The following is a 15,596-nucleotide window of genomic DNA, read 5'->3' as shown; positions in this document are numbered from 1 at the left end:
CATTATTGAACTTATGGTTTTTAGAGTTTGCATAAATGACAGCTTACGTTTTACCTACGCCTGGTTGTAACCTCAGCTCCTCAGTATAGCCCTAACAGAAAATGTGAAATGGTGACTGTTCATCATTTCACATTTTCTGTTAGGGCTCCCACGGTTTAGAACAATCTCACTGAGGAGCCTTCTCAGGACTTGGGGCCTGAAATCACCTTGAATTTATAATTCTTATGTATTCATCTATATTCTTTTAATATAGCTCCGACCACACCGCCTGTTTTAATCATTATATTTTATTTTTGTTTGTTGGTACTCTTTTCTCATCTGTAACATTTCCATTCTTGTTTTCTATTGTTTATCTTCAATTCTTCATTTTTATCATGGGTAGCACCTTGTAACTGTTCTGAATGTTTGCAATGTAAATAAAGTTTTTATAGTTATTATGAGTGTGGCTATATAATGGTTGTCTGGAAAGCTACAATTTGCAATAAAGACCGCACAATTACTTATTTGTACAACTACATTTATTTAAAAAAACAAAGCAAAAATTAGAACCAAAAAAAAAAAGCCACCAGTGTCCCACCAGGGATGAGACAGTTTATGGAGAGAGACATTTTTAAAAGCATACAAACCAGCAAACTGTAATCTAGCAGCATCCAAATGTTGGAACCTCCAAAAAAATTCATCATTTATATATTTAAATATATATATTTTTTTGCCCTGGCAAGCTACACACTTTACAACATACACAGAGCTTTATCTCTCCTTAGTGCAGAAAAAAAACTCAAAACAAAAACCTTTTAATAAAATAAACAACTTTAGGTTAAATAAGCTTAAATAATAGTGTTAAATACAAGACACTTCTGTGGCAGATATGTACAGAAATAAACACATTTGGCATTGTAAGTGTGGTTCACTGGCGCCTGCTCTAATGCTCTAGAAACCACTGCATAAGAACACATTTTGCTGTGAAACTAAACCCCCAACACACACACACACATGCAAACACACACATCATCATCATCCACACACAGGATTTTATATCAGTGAGCCACAGACAAGGCTTGTGTTTAGAAAAGACGACTAAAAGCAAAGAGAAACAATCCATTTACAACCGAGAATTTTAGGCACAGTTTTATAAATACATGTCAAATACAACTGCTTCTCAACAGGAACTCTTCACGTTTGTGCTAACTTCTTTTTTTTTTTTAAAACACAGTTTTGAAACTACCACTTTTGTTATTGCTAGGACATTGTGACAGTGAATGGAAAAAACTACAGACAAACGCGCGTGTGTATATGTGTGTGTAGGGAAAAGCACCTTGAAACATCAAAATTACTGCCGTGTGACCCTACGATACGACACTGAGGACAAAGAAAAAGTGGAATTAATTCAACGAAAAGCAAAACATCAAACCTTGAAACTTTTTTGTGACTTCCAGAGAAAATAAAAGGGTCTCATTTGAGCTACATTCATGTTTCCCCCCCACAACCACGGTACGTTTCAAGACCCGACTCATGTGGATTCCTCTTGGTGCAAGCAGACAGTAAGTACCACTTCATTATGTCCAGTACATTCCTCCCCTCCTCACCCGCTCTACTTTTCCTGTGTCCATGAAGGCCGGCACAGAAACAGCTGTGTGACAGTGTGCGCAGTATGATACAGTACAGCTGAGAATACAGTACAGTAGACTGACGTGACATACGTAGGTAGATTATATGTTGACTACAGTAAATGAGCTTTACATTCCACTACTGTAAGAAGATCTCGGGGACTCGGGCTGGGGGGCCCCTTGGGGTTCGCCGTTCTCTATTCCTCCTTCCAGCACCGGATATGAGGACGCTTCCCGAGAGTCCTATTTGCCAGCACAGAGAAACCGTTAACGCAAGAAACAGCCCCGCACAGCAGACAAGAGGACGATCCCAAAGCTAAAGGTTCAGATCAGGGTTTCAAGTCACTCCACACACGGCTGCACGACAGTCTCCTAAAGCCATTTATTTTAAAGAGTCTTAATTTCTCTAGGGGCCTGTAAAGGTTTGTTTTAAAGTTTGTTTGCCTGTGGATCATCTGGGAGTCTTAAGTAGGAGTTGAGTGGGAGTGAAGGCCATCTTGCTCTCTCTTGTTCTCTTTCTGCAGGTCTCTCTCTCTCTCTCCGTCCCTCTCAGGGTTTCTTGTCGATGGAGTGAAAGAACCACTCTGTGAACTTCCTGAGCTGAGCCGCCGCCGTCAAGCTCTCCTCCTGCAGCCGCATGTTATCCTGTCTCAGGTGTTGCACCTCCTCCTGCAACATCGCCTTGTCCTCTTTCTCCTGAACACACCAACACAAACACACAATCAGCACCGGGACACGGAGCAAAACTAAATGTGTTAACTTTCGTCAGTGCTGTGTAAACGGGGGGCGTTAACATAGCAAAGCGGCCTTTTCTTTGTCCTGATAAAAGTGCATTTCCTCTCTCCATTTCTAGCACATTAGTGGAGGTGGGGAAATGTTGGGCTGGGACACAATAAGGAAAGGAAGCAGGATATTGAATTAAGTGGATGAGTTTATATTACACAGACCTCAGGGCGCCCATTACTCAGTGTCTTACTCTCCTGAGCTGCGTGACACAGTCATGCACAGTGCTGATGTGAGAAGGAGTGCAAAGAAAAGAGACTGCTGGTGAACACCTAATCAAGAGATTAGTTTGATATACACATCGTACCTTTCTGAGGTCATGCTGCAGCTGCCGGAGGATCACCTCCAACTGGTTGACTTTGCCGGTTAGCGTAGAGGGGGAGCCGCTGCAGAGGAGAAGAGCACAGCTTCCAGTTAAGACTCAAGACAGAAAAATCACAGAAATAAAACCGAACAGTTTCTACCAGGATACAGGAGCTAATAATGGACTCCTTGTTAAGTCCTGCATTTAGCTGCTGTTGCCAGTCAACATTTCTCTTCTCACACAGTGAGTTTGCAGTTTACAATTAATATGGAGGCAGATTTACCTATGTGGCTCATGTTTATTCAGAACTGTTCATCTGATTGGCTTCACACTTGTCTATTGTTAAGGGACTGAGGAAGTTCAGTGTCAAATTTTGTGCAATTTGGACTCACGGTATGTTCAATATTAATAAACTGTGAATAAACAGGGGACCAGGGCTCTGTGGCAGTGGTGGTTGGGACTCATTACTTCAAGTGTCAATCATGACAACATGTCCATTCACGACAAAGTGGTGCCTGAATACAACTGATTCCTCTTTTACCCATAAATCAGGTGAATGACTCAAACGATTATGGCTATTTATGTACCCACACCCATAAGTTCAATGCACAATGTGATGTTGCGCAGAAAAAGGAGAATTTAGTGTGTTCATCAGGGTGTCATGTTTCCATCACTGCCAATCGGAGCTCATTAAAACCTGTCTACTGCAGAGTCATTTGACCTGAGAGTGCATGTTGATATCTTTTCCCATTGAAGACAAAAGCCAGATGTTAGCAGATGTTCTTTGTGCAGCAGCGGTGGCTTCAGCATTCTGAAGGCCAGCAGTTGCTCTTCACCAGCTGCAGGGCACTTTTGCAGTTTCAGAAAGAAAGCTGCAACCAGAATCACCACAGACCAAGAAAACAGCCCAGTTTGTCAGTAAAACAAGCAGGCTGCTCATTTCTAGCAGACATACAACATTCACTTTCACCCATATTCAAAGACGAGACACAACTATGCGTTTGCCAAAAGTTTCACAATCTGAAACTGGTTTGACTGAAGTTTCTGGAGCTTTTCCAAACCGCATAAAGAGCAGGATAGAGCTTCTATAGTTACACTAAACTCTAATATACCAACACTGTGGCTCCCACTCTGGATGTTCTACTCCTACCAGACAGTTTGATTCACACTGTACACCTTTGTTCTTTAGTTTTTTAAGGTGACACCACCTTACTATTGACAAACAGAGTGTTGCTCTTGTTAGAGTTTCATGCACACTGCTTCATCAAGTGGAGAAATCTTCTTGACAGGCCTGCTGTGCCGAGGTACGGCCTCCAAGCTATGATTGGACGATCACCATTTGGGTGCAGGGTTGAACAAAGAGTCAATTATTCACTTGCTCCCGAATCATTGGTGCGGTGCTTGTGTGTTTGTGTCTGTCGGTAAGGCCGTACTCTGCTTCCAGTGCAGCTCCCTCCGCCTCCACCACACGTCTGGTCAGTTCTCTTGAGATCTGCAAAGCCTCTGCGCGCTGCATGTCCGTCATGGTGCAGAAGGACGCCACGCGCTGATCTGGAGAGAGAGCAGGTGACGTAACAGGTCATAATCTGCCCTTAACATCAAAAAACAGGAAATAGGTTCAGAAAATTCCCAGTGTCGACATGCAGCTAAAATAGAGCAGAATAACACACACGCAAGCACTTGACAGGATGGGGGTGACTCATTCATTCATGCTTTATATGAATGAACTAGTTCTGGTTGAAACCACTGAAGACAGTCCGCCTATACTAAGAAGTTTTTAACCAGAGAATAAGGAACAAGGTGGTAAACAGCCTTTTTTGACTATTACAGATCAAGTTAGTCCCTTGGGTGTCGCTCTGGTGCCCTCACCCCTCTGAGGCTCCTCCAACAGCTGTTTGGCTCATAATGGGCTGAATCCCAGAGCTGTAAGGCACCAGTCATGCTTGTTTTACCATATCAGGCCCTTAAGCTCCCTCAAAGCCCCATGGAAAGCCCAAACTTGGCATGTTACGCTCAGGGACTGCTCAGTTTGGAGGAATAATGCTCTTTTCTTTAGAATCCACTCTCACTCAAGCCCTTGGTCTGAGACTAAAGATAGGAGGATCTGCATATTCATAGAAAAGATTAAGGAACCCCTTCCATTAATTTAGCCCCCAAATGAAAGCTAATCCACTCCAAGACAAAAGCTGATGCAGCCCGGAGTCGGCTGCTCAGACGAGGCAGGAAAAGGGAGGCCATGCTTTCATTTACATATGAATGAACATTTTCATCATATTCGATGGCTGCATCAGAAAGATTAAAGACATCGAGGAAAACGGCGTCAGGCAAGCAGCTTGTCCTTTTTTTTCTGCGTGACCCCGTGTTTCCACAGATTTAGCGAACAAGCGGCTAAAATTCAAACAAACACAGATTACGTTAAAGAGAAATCATGACAATCTACATAAGTGAACATGCTGTGCTTAATTTATTTGTGAGTAAATACTGAAACATATCCCAGTTGTTTACAACGAGAGCTTTCGGTAATTGCACAAAAAGCACGGTGGGTTTTTTTGGGTGCTGAAAGCCAATCCAAACGTGCATCATGAATATGAATCGTCTCTCAGAAAACACAGGACCACGGTACTGAAAACTACAAATGCTTTACATCTCTGCCAACCTCTTTCTCTCCGTGCTGTAAACAGGGTTGGTTAAACATACATGATAACAGCCTTGAGCCACTTTCTGCTCAGCAACAAGCATCAGGTTAACACAGCGCTTTTTTTCTGGGCCAGCCGGGGTGACGTGACAACTGCCTTCTTGCTGCCAGTCAGATTCTGCATCATCTCCACTGATTCCACTCTTGTTAAATGATATGCTGCAGGCGATGCAGCAGGGAACGTATCAAAGGAGAAACTCCACAGTGGATTCATTAATTATGACAAATGAACGGTCACATGCCTCGTTGCCTGATCGCTGGTCGCGGGGTCGGGGCGAGGTCAAACGGAAGGAAACTCGTGGCATGTTAGATTTGTAGATTTCGTGATTGATGGCATGAGAGTGGTCGAAAACTAGAAAAAAACCTAAAGTAATAAAAAGTGATGATGTCGATCATGAGGTGATAAGGTGTAAAGTAAGAGACTAAATCCTCATACATTTATGTGAGTGCTTGTTTCCTACATCCCTCATCCCAGATCAGGTGCCACCCTTTATATACAGTCTATGGTGCCACCACAAAACACAAACTGTTCAGACGTTTAATAAGAAACATCAGTCCATCTTTAAAAAAATGAAGATTTCTATTTGTAAAGGGAGAATCTGCCACTTTGGGCTGTATAAATTGTGTCTCTTCATTTTCTACAAGAAGAAGAAAAAAACCACCATCCTCCAGTGGACCGTATTCAGAGTTAATGGACAGAAGGCCAAGAGAGGACCTGAAATTACCCCCAAACTATCAACCCAAGAGCTTAATAGTACAAGTCACCGCTTTGAGAGCCCTCCCTGAGTGGTAACTTGCTGACTTTATGGTGTGAAAATTGGCTCTGTGTCCGTGCAGAGAAATGATGGCTCATTCTTCCAAGTTACACTGCTCGATGGGAATCGCAATGGGGCTCAGAGTGGAGGCGCAAAAAGCAGAGGGATTCCCAAAAGTCACCTCCTACAGCACTTAAGAAACACAAACACGCAGCACACACAAACCTACACATGCAAGCCATTGAGCACTTGCAGGTTGCCGACACACACACACACACGTGCTAAGCAGCTAGGATGGCTAAGGGGGAAGAAGGTGGTGGTGTAGGGGGGAGGAGTTGCACAAAGTGCCCGCAGCTTCAGCCAGGCTGGTTACCTTCGAAGGCTCGTGCTGCATCAACCAGGTGGGACCAGTCCAGGCCCGAGGCGGTGTCTGGGAGGGGCATGAGGCCCGGGTCGCTGAACTTGGACCTGTCCGCCAAGGAGCCATCAGAGAACCAAAACTCATCTGCAGAGACAGGCAGGCACTCCGATCAGTGTCTTTGCCTGGCCTGGGTTTAAGGACTAATCTGAGTCACCCATCAGTTTGCATCAGACAGGAGGGGTCGGGAGAATGGAGAGGCTTAGGGGGGGGGGGGCAGGGGTTTTATTTGAACTAGTCATTGCTGCTAAAAGAGATTATCTTTACCTAACTCCAGCCCTGCACAGCAGGACACCTCGCTCGCCTGTGCTCACTAGTCGCTCGGATCCAATCATACCATCAACTCTGTCCACCTCTGATCTAAATACACTTAAACGAGAAATCCTCCTTACGCTTGCAAACAATTTATCTTTGGAAAGAATATTTTTCTATCAATGTGACAGAATGACAGACTAGCGACTGCTATCTCTGCATAGCGCACGCAAAGGCACTGTCTGAGGGGCAATAAATGACTTGTCTAAGTGAATGTCTCCATGTCTCAATCAATATCTCCTTTCCATCCCTTCTGTCTCCCTCTACCCTCCCTTGCTCTCAGCCCTGAAAGACAGGGAATGCAATAAACAAGCTCCCATTCTGCAGAGAGGGGTGTTCAGAAAAAAAAATTGTGAGTGGAGAAGCAGAGAACAGTCAGAGAGAGCTTGAGGTGATGCTGACACTCTCCTTTCAATTTATCCAGCGTCTCAAGTTGGAGTGATTCTCTGTTTACCAAACTGGGCTGTTTCAGCAGGCCTGTGTGCTCAGCTACCCTTCAAAACAATCAGGAATCCATCAGGCTGACAGCCAGAAGAGGCTAAAGAGAGAGAAGCATCTTTCCAAAAGCCATTTTCTATCTCGGTATGTTAGCCGGAGACGGGCAAGGAGCTGTATGGTAATGAGACAGGAGGGACGGAGAGGGGAGGCAGGCAGGGACTGATGAGTGAATGAAACATTATGTATGACAGACATTGTGACACTCCTGATGGAAAAATAGGCATGTTCATGTCAGATATCTTAACGACCTGCAGCAGCGCAGGAAGGACACATCACACCTCTCATTGCTGATACATATTCAGTGAACAGTGGAGAGGGGAGCGCTAGCCAGCAGTGACAGGTGTCTGCTTAATGCAGACGGAGCAGCGGGCCCCTCGCAAGTTGCACACTACTTCACCCGGTTCGAATTAGTTGGCTATATTGAGGAGTGTTGCTGGAGTGTTCACCAGTTGTGCTAATGAGATTTATGACCAGAGTGGCTCTTCAAACAAGTATCTTTATCCTGACTCTCGCCTGGTGCCACAGAAGAAGGTTGATAATCCAAAAACCACATGCAGAGAAAGACATTAGTCCTCCTCTCTCTATTCTTGCTTAAATCAAATATTTTACAAGTTGTCAGATGTTTCTTCAGCCCCACGTGGGCCCATGTGAATTTCACCATGTGCACTTACGTCTGAGGTTGGATGCTCCCTGGTTGTGGATCATGCGGGGAGGCAGTGTACTGTGGTAAGGTGGGGTGGTGCTGAATAGGATGTCATTGGGCATGGCTTGGTCCAGCATGGAGCTGTGCGAGCTGGCATAGGACGAACCCTTGCGGTTGCTGCACACACTTTCGTCCGACAGCGTCCGGTACAGGGAGCGCCTCGGTGATAAACTGCCGATCGCTGACACCTGCGAGATGGAGAAGGAGAACAGTTTGTTAAGAGATGGTCGCAATGCAAAGAACCGATTGATCTGCAAACCCCCAGCGATGGCCCCCTGTCTGCACCTTCCCTGCACAGTGCGTTTACACGAGCAGGCAGCTGGGATCAGTAAGGAGGGAAGGGAACATCAGGGAGCAGTCTCAGGAATCAATTACAGACTGTGCTCTCAGGAAAATGCAGATGGATTGAGCACAGCTGGTGAGTGTCTGACAGAGTGGGAAAAATATAGGACGGGGCTTGTGGAGGTGGTGACAAGAGGTCACTGCAGTGAGGCAGCCGATAGGCAGCTGAGCTTATAATGATAATAATAAGTTTATTTGTATAGCACCTTTTATATAAGTAAAGCAGCTCAAAGTGCTTTACAAACAATAAAGATACAAATAAAACACGTTTTAAAAGTAAAAACATGTAATTCATGTGAGAAAGTCAAGTTAAATGGACACAAGAATACCAAAGTCTATATTCTGACCCTGACTGCTGCAAGAATTCATGCAAAACAACTTTCAATGCTTGCTACACGATTGTCTCTGAATATGACTGAAACACAGGAAGTATCCTGTGCATTGGGATCTATTTCCAGGTCATTTTGCTTATTCATCCACTCATCATGTAATACTACTGCAGTTACACTGTCTTCTAAGCAATCATAATACAAGGATGGACGCAACCATATTAACTCAAACTGGAGGAATCAGAAATAATAATATTTTGATATAAATTAATATGATGTTGTATCAACACTACTACTAAAATATGTCCTGAGTATTTATTCTCCTAAATCCTATAGCTGCCAATAAAATAAGAAACTAGAATGGCATTCACAAAACAACATATCTCCGCCAAGGCCCAACAGTCCTGAAAACACATTTAAATTCACTAGATCTGGATTTTAATTTGGATAACATTTTCATCAAGATTCATGAATTATTCTCTGAGAAATCAATGAAAATGTTAAAAACTCCCAATCACACAATGTAAAAGAGAGAAAAAATTTAATGGGTTGTTCTTCATGTCCTACCTCTCAACAAAGTTTCATGGAAATTGGTCGTGCATTTTTGGCATAATCCTGCAAACCATCAAAAAACACAACCTCCTTGGCAGAGGTAACAACAAAGAATAGCTTTGAAGGTTGTTTCAGGCTGCTACTTTCTGTGTTTCCTGTCAGATGGACTCAGAGAAAAGCATTTGAAATGATTCTGTGTCAAAATTGATTTAGAAAGCTGACCGAGTCACAAGGAGCTTTGCACACAATGTTTTTTCCCCAAGCACACATGCTGTAAATGGAAAGTTAAAGCAATCCGTTGAATCACAATGACGACAGCAAGTTGGAAAATAAACTCTGAGCTGTCTTGTCAAGGGAGGCTCAAAACGCCTGAATTTGCTGAATTAACACGGATCATCATGATATTTGTAGATTAAGTCATGTACACTTTCTTTTGGTTCCTTATTTACAAACCAGAAGACCGATGAGCATAGTTAAGTGAGGCCTGTGGGCTTTAAGTAAAGTGAATATATTTTATTTGCAAATAGTGCATGCTCTCTAAAATAAGAGGGAACAAATCTAAAGTGGATGGAAGCCTATGGCAGACAACGTTGTGGTCAAAGGAAACTACAAGATTAAAGTTAAACAAGCTGAGTGGGCTTGAACAGCAGAATCCTGCAGGATGTCTTCTGTGAACGGAGGAGCACTACGCAGCATACCACTGCAGAGATACTAGAGTTACATGACCGTGGCTGCAGTTTTGACAGAGGATCTCTTGTTTAAACACACAAAACCACAAACACCCATCCCATCCATCATTGTCCCATTTAGCTTACATAAATATTGCTGGAGTGACATCAAAAGTAGCCACAAATGATATGCGGGGCAGTCGGCCAGATGGGTAAATGTCTGCCTTTGGCTTCCCAGCTGTAACCAACATTAAACTGGTATCCCCACAAGCCAACACCCAGCCATCTCCATTTCAAAGACGCACAAATCTCATGGTGAGAATTTAACAAACATCTAGTACATCTTTAAAGAGGAGATATATATACTGGAATGCAAAGCTCGGCACAGAAACACACGCACAACCTTTAAAAGAACATCTCAGAGGCTTTAACTCAACATGGGTGTCTCTTATTGCATTTTCCCACCCAACTTTACAAGATTAGAACCCATAAGGTTCTCGCTCATCAAAACAACTTTAAACAGGATTTGCTGCTCCTCTATATAAAGCAAAAATACCACAGATGCAGGAGCTCCAGTAAATGGAGTCACGGCAAATGAAATAATTTGCAATAGGGCTTAATGGTTTTTCAGAGGCAACAATCTATTTCATCTACAGTTTAAAATAAGGCTCCGTGAACACAGCTTGGCAGTGGTTGGCTCAACCTGCTGTGCACATTACACACAGAATATTGTATTTATCAAACCTGCGATTATAGGCAATTTCAGTGTAAATGCACCGCAGCCTGATTTTATTCTTTTGTACAACAACCACACTCTTATCAGTGGAGCCACATCCACCGGAATTTTCCTGATTTCCCAGAGTTTTTTTTGTCTTTGCTGCCCACAGCGAACAAAGACACCAACAAGCAGCTCTGGAAGCCTTTGACGTGCAGTTTAGAGGATGTGTTGGACAACCACCTTTTCAAATCCTTTTTTTTTCTCTTTCCCACAGGAGGTTCAAAAGAGGAATGCTGTGGGAGAATAAGCGGTGAGCTGCCTTTCCTATACGTCAGCCACACAATAGTCTGCCTGTCTGTGGAAGGGGCGTCCCAGCGGACACAGCGGCTGGCGAAGAAAACCTCTCTGCACCTGCTCACCCACACAAAGAATGGCGTCGGGTGACTACCTAAGTGACACACGCATTAACCTTTAGTGTAGACTCTGTTTAATTACTTAGGAGATTAAGCAAGTCAGATTGAATAAAATAAACAATAAATCAATGATGTTTCCAACATTGTCATTGCTGTAATTTGATTCCTTTAACGTGCCAGCTGATGATTGAAAACATGCAGCCCCAGAGAAGCTGCTCCCAGAAAAGAACAGTATGTGTTCATTGGGATCAGATGTGTATATGGTCGGAGTGTCTGGCATCGTGCCCTCCCTCATGCATCTCTTTTCCAGATCGCTTTTCCACACAGTGTGTTATTGCACGGAATTCGACTGGAGAGTGAGATTACAACAAATACCATACTCCTCTTTGAATCCAATAGGCAGCAGTGTGCACCTTTCTACTGGTTACTGTGCTTTTCTTCTCTGTGGGAAACAAAACAGATCCAACTGAATAAGAATCACAGCAAAGGCCTGATACACCTGCTTTCATTTTAGCCTGTTCTCTCACAGGGGCCACATTTTATATACAGTGAGCACGATGCATGACAGCGACAAACTAATCAGTGCATTGAGCTTCTTCATGTGAGAGACAAGGCCTGCCTGTGCCGGAGGACATGTTTGTCTTCTCAGGGGATGAAATGCTTTTGTATTAGAATCGAGCAGCATCCAAAAATAGCCCATTTATACGTCTCCTGGGTCCTTTCCTTGGAGATAATGGATGGGGGATGGGGACGGTAGGCGGCACGGGGAACTCAAGATGCAATTAATAGAGTCGGCAGGAACCAGGATCATCAAACATCGATGCACTCTCTGCAACTTCCTGCCTTTAATCCATGACATCCCGACTGATCAAACTCAGGTCCATTATAAATTAAATTAACCAAACACTGTGTGCCAGTCAGTCGGGGCTGAAAGGGTCTGGTGTTGGGAGAGTTGTGGTGCTTGGCAGCAGGGGCTAGCTGAGAGGCAGCAGATGTTTTTCCTGCTTAATCTTGCTTCCCAGCACGAGGTTATCTGCTCTGGTTCTGGACTCATATGTACCACGTCTGTGAGTCAGCGTGAGAAAGTAGCCTTAAGGGTTGCAGTAAACTGTAATTATGCTATCAATCATTGCATCATAGTTTCAACAGGTTTTATTTGTCTATGTGTTTAAACGTCAGAATTATCATGTCATTTAGAGATTCAGTCAGCCACAAAGATCTCACCTTCCGACTCCTGTCATCTCCCGGGGGGCTGTCTGGCAGCATCATTTTAAGGTATTCTTCTTTTGAAAGTCTCTGCAGCGATTTTCCATCCCGCTCTGCATCCTGGAGCCGGCAGGCAGCCTCCTGAGCGTACAGCTGCCTGTGGACAATACAGAGGGCATAGAAGAACAGGGCTCATCAGAAGGGGTCACACGATCCACAAACCTGCGAGGGAGGCCTCAAGCCATCGCAGCTTGGGATGACAGGTGTCCCCAGCTATTTAGAGGATAATGTCAGTATCAGACAAAGGGGTTTTGGGTGAAATCCGTGTTAGCATGCCAACATCAGGTGCCTCCCTGCTCAGTGCTACTCAGGTGATTGTGGGGAAACAGGGTTAGAGAGGGAGCTTGGGAAGAAAAACTCATTTTCCAACAACACCCAGTCTCATCTCTGTCTGCTAAAACAAATGATTAAAGAGACTGTAAAGAACGAAGCTGAGCACTGTGAAAGGTAGAAAGTCAGGGAAAATAGAGGGACAGAAATTAGAGACAAGGTAGTGCGAGGACAATGCGAGTGACACGGCGGCTGAAGTTGTGTGGCTGTGAGACCTCTGCTTTTAGTGAGCAGCCTGTGAGCATGACACACTGAGTGCTGTTGGCAGGGTGCTAGATGGCCACAGGGGGATACACTAGACGGTGAGACGATGGGACAGCCTGGCCGTGATGGTTACCTAGAGACATTATTGCTGAGAGTTGCCCTGTTTTAAGCTTTTGGCACCATGGCAACCAAGCCCTGAATACATAGACTAGTATTGCCAGATGCATTCTGACTGATCCACGAGATCTCTGGTTCAAAAACAATTACTCTGTTGTGAAGGCTGCATCTAAGATGAAGAAGTGCAATTTACTGAGCTCTGTTTATTCATGACTTGGTGTTAGGAAAAAAAACAACTTTAATTTCCCCCTGAATCTTGAACTCCTGCCCAATTTGTTCCTCTGTGATCAATCTGTGGTTATGGGAAATCTTCAACAACGCTAAGGCCCTGACCTCAGCAACTAAAGATTATTCCAACACATGGGAACCTCTGATAAATGCTTACAATGCAGGTCGTGAGAAAAAGAAGGTATGTTTTCATCCAACGATTATTTTTAATGTCTCAATTTAAAAAATAATGATGACTTGGCAGAACCTATTTCTGCTTCATCTATTGTATACAAGGTATGATGTCCTGCTGCCGAGCACTGTCACAGGCTCCAAATAATAAAAATAAAGCTCACATTTTATTTTGAAATTTCAGAACTTTGCTTCTGTCCTTAGTGTGTGTAGTGTGTTGGATGAGGGTCAGACAGGGAGAAGTGTTGGTGGACAGTACACAGCAGTGGGATTCTGTGGGAGATACAGCAGAAATGTCACAGCCACTGAGCCACAGCTGGTTGCCTTCCACTGTCAGCATGTGCCACATGGCAAGGCCAGCACATGATGAGAGGAATGGGGTGGTGGTCTAGGACATGGGAGGTGCGGAGGGTGGGCTGGGTCAGATCGGGGCCACAGGGTTGACTTTAACTGACTGTGTACCTTGAGCGATCAGCCAGCATTTTGAGAAGGAAGGCTAGCAAGCTCTCCGCTCCTCTGGAACAGGAAGAAGCAGCAGCAAGAGAGAAACAGCCAGGGGTTAGGAGCATTTTTACATCCTGCGTTAACATACAGTGTTAGAGCAGAGGAGGAAAGTTTTTAGAATGAAGGAAGAGAAACTTCATTACGTTAGAACAATATCTGTGAGTAACATTAGGCCATTCATCACAAGGCACAGATATGCAAGGTGAAATAAAACTGTAGGAATAGATAAACAAACAACGGGGAGGGTAACTGAATTACAGAGCTTTTTCATAAGTTGGCAAAAGATGACTTCAGTGCATGCGATCAATCACACAGGCCTTAAGTGGCAAATTTCAAAGCCTCAATGAAATTACTTGGGAGCAGGAGCAGGGGGTTTTCTTTCAGGGCGAATCTCACATTCTTTCCTTCAAAATATGCCCCGAGCCCGGCACACAAGCACCTTCAAACAAGCACACACACAGACGCTCACATACACACCTGTGTTTCAGCTTCACCATCAATGGTCCTACTCTTCACAGCAAAGCATTTAACCATCAGACTGAAACAGTCAGTTGTAGTTGGTCATATAAAGTCTGAAGGGAGTATATACATTTTGAGCCTGGCTGAATAACTGCCTACATCCCTTTTCCTAGAGGCTTTTCTGTGGCTGGTGTTGTCGAGCTAATGTGTGGATCGTTGCTTGGCTCTGCAGCAGAGATGCTGATCTGGTGGAGGCTCAGCACGGCAGTCCACAGGGACGCGATTTCACAGGAACAATCAATAACCACAAGTGACATGTGCCAAGTGTATTATGTCCGCAGCTTCATTGAGCTTATTTATTTTGTGGCTGTCGGCTTCAATCAAGGCCAGTTAAGGAACGCTGGGTGGGCTGATGGAGAGGGATGCTTGTATTGGAGCGGATTTGGCAAACGTGCAATAGCGAGTTTGGGAGAAAACAGCTGCTGGATGGGAGAAACAGCGATGGGGTCAATGAGTGAGACTGAAAAGTGTCATGTACCTTTGCATGATAGTGTTGAGCTTAATATCAGCCTCGTGAACTGACACCAAGAGCCTATTTGGTGATGTTCTCACACACACATGCACACACTCACCCACACTCTGAAATGTTGGGAGGTCCCTCAGTGCTGCGGTCTCCATCATCACCCTCATCATCACCACCAGTCGTCTTCACCCCCACCAGCAAATTGCAGCCAAGCTCGGGCCGGGTCTGTCCACAGGCCTCTGAGCTGGGCCCCGGCTCTGGCTCTGGCTCTGGCCCTGAGCTGCTGGTCTGGGGGATGGTGTACACCTTGGAGGAGTCAGCGGACATACAGTATCTGGCCCCACGGGCGAGGGGACTGCCAGAGTGGTGTGAGCCACTGATCAGACAGCAAAAAAAGCATAATGTAACTCAAAAATGACAAGAGAATGAATGCATTTAAAATGAGAGAAAAAAAAAACTAAACATAAAATTGTGAATAAAAGTATATAAAAGCATTAACAATGAAAAATGAGTCTTCTAGCAATGCAGTGAGGTTCCATGTTGAGAAATGACGGTGATTTTTGAAGCTGATTACTGCTATTGGCTTTGATGAGGGTGACTTTATTTCCTCCACACAAAGTGTATTCCAGCTAGTTCACCTCTAACCTACATTGGAATATGACTCACATCCAGTCTCTCATGCGACTGTTCCTGTTGA

At 44.3% G+C, this 15,596-nt stretch overlaps 1 protein-coding gene across 7 annotated transcripts in view; it reads right to left on the bottom strand.

Moving 5' to 3' along the window:
- Positions 1 to 500: 500 nt before the first annotated feature.
- The window catches only part of sipa1l2 (signal induced proliferation associated 1 like 2), an 81,517-nt gene continuing 66,421 nt past the window's right edge, over positions 501 to 15,596 (bottom strand). For 3 of the 7 annotated variants that reach the window (XM_069538614.1, XM_069538610.1, XM_069538611.1), the window contains 8 exons: positions 15,009 to 15,275; positions 13,876 to 13,929; positions 12,322 to 12,460; positions 8,044 to 8,263; positions 6,518 to 6,649; positions 4,128 to 4,245; positions 2,698 to 2,776; positions 501 to 2,303 (listed from right to left, as the gene is read on the bottom strand). In XM_069538614.1, the coding sequence (XP_069394715.1) occupies positions 2,157 to 2,303; positions 2,698 to 2,776; positions 4,128 to 4,245; positions 6,518 to 6,649; positions 8,044 to 8,263; positions 12,322 to 12,460; positions 13,876 to 13,929; positions 15,009 to 15,275 (1,156 nt within the window). In that variant the 3' untranslated portion in view covers positions 501 to 2,156. The remainder of the gene's footprint in view (positions 2,304 to 2,697; positions 2,777 to 4,127; positions 4,246 to 6,517; positions 6,650 to 8,043; positions 8,264 to 12,321; positions 12,461 to 13,875; positions 13,930 to 15,008; positions 15,276 to 15,596) is intronic. The other 4 variants (XM_069538615.1, XM_069538613.1, XM_069538617.1 and 1 more) reach the window with 4 other exon arrangements.

Source organism: Paralichthys olivaceus, chromosome 14 (genome assembly GCF_024713975.1).
Source record: "Paralichthys olivaceus isolate ysfri-2021 chromosome 14, ASM2471397v2, whole genome shotgun sequence".
NCBI lineage: Eukaryota > Metazoa > Chordata > Actinopteri > Pleuronectiformes > Paralichthyidae > Paralichthys > Paralichthys olivaceus.
The sequence above is the reverse complement of the archived record's forward strand: the minus strand, read 5'-3'. Positions and strand labels throughout refer to the sequence as shown.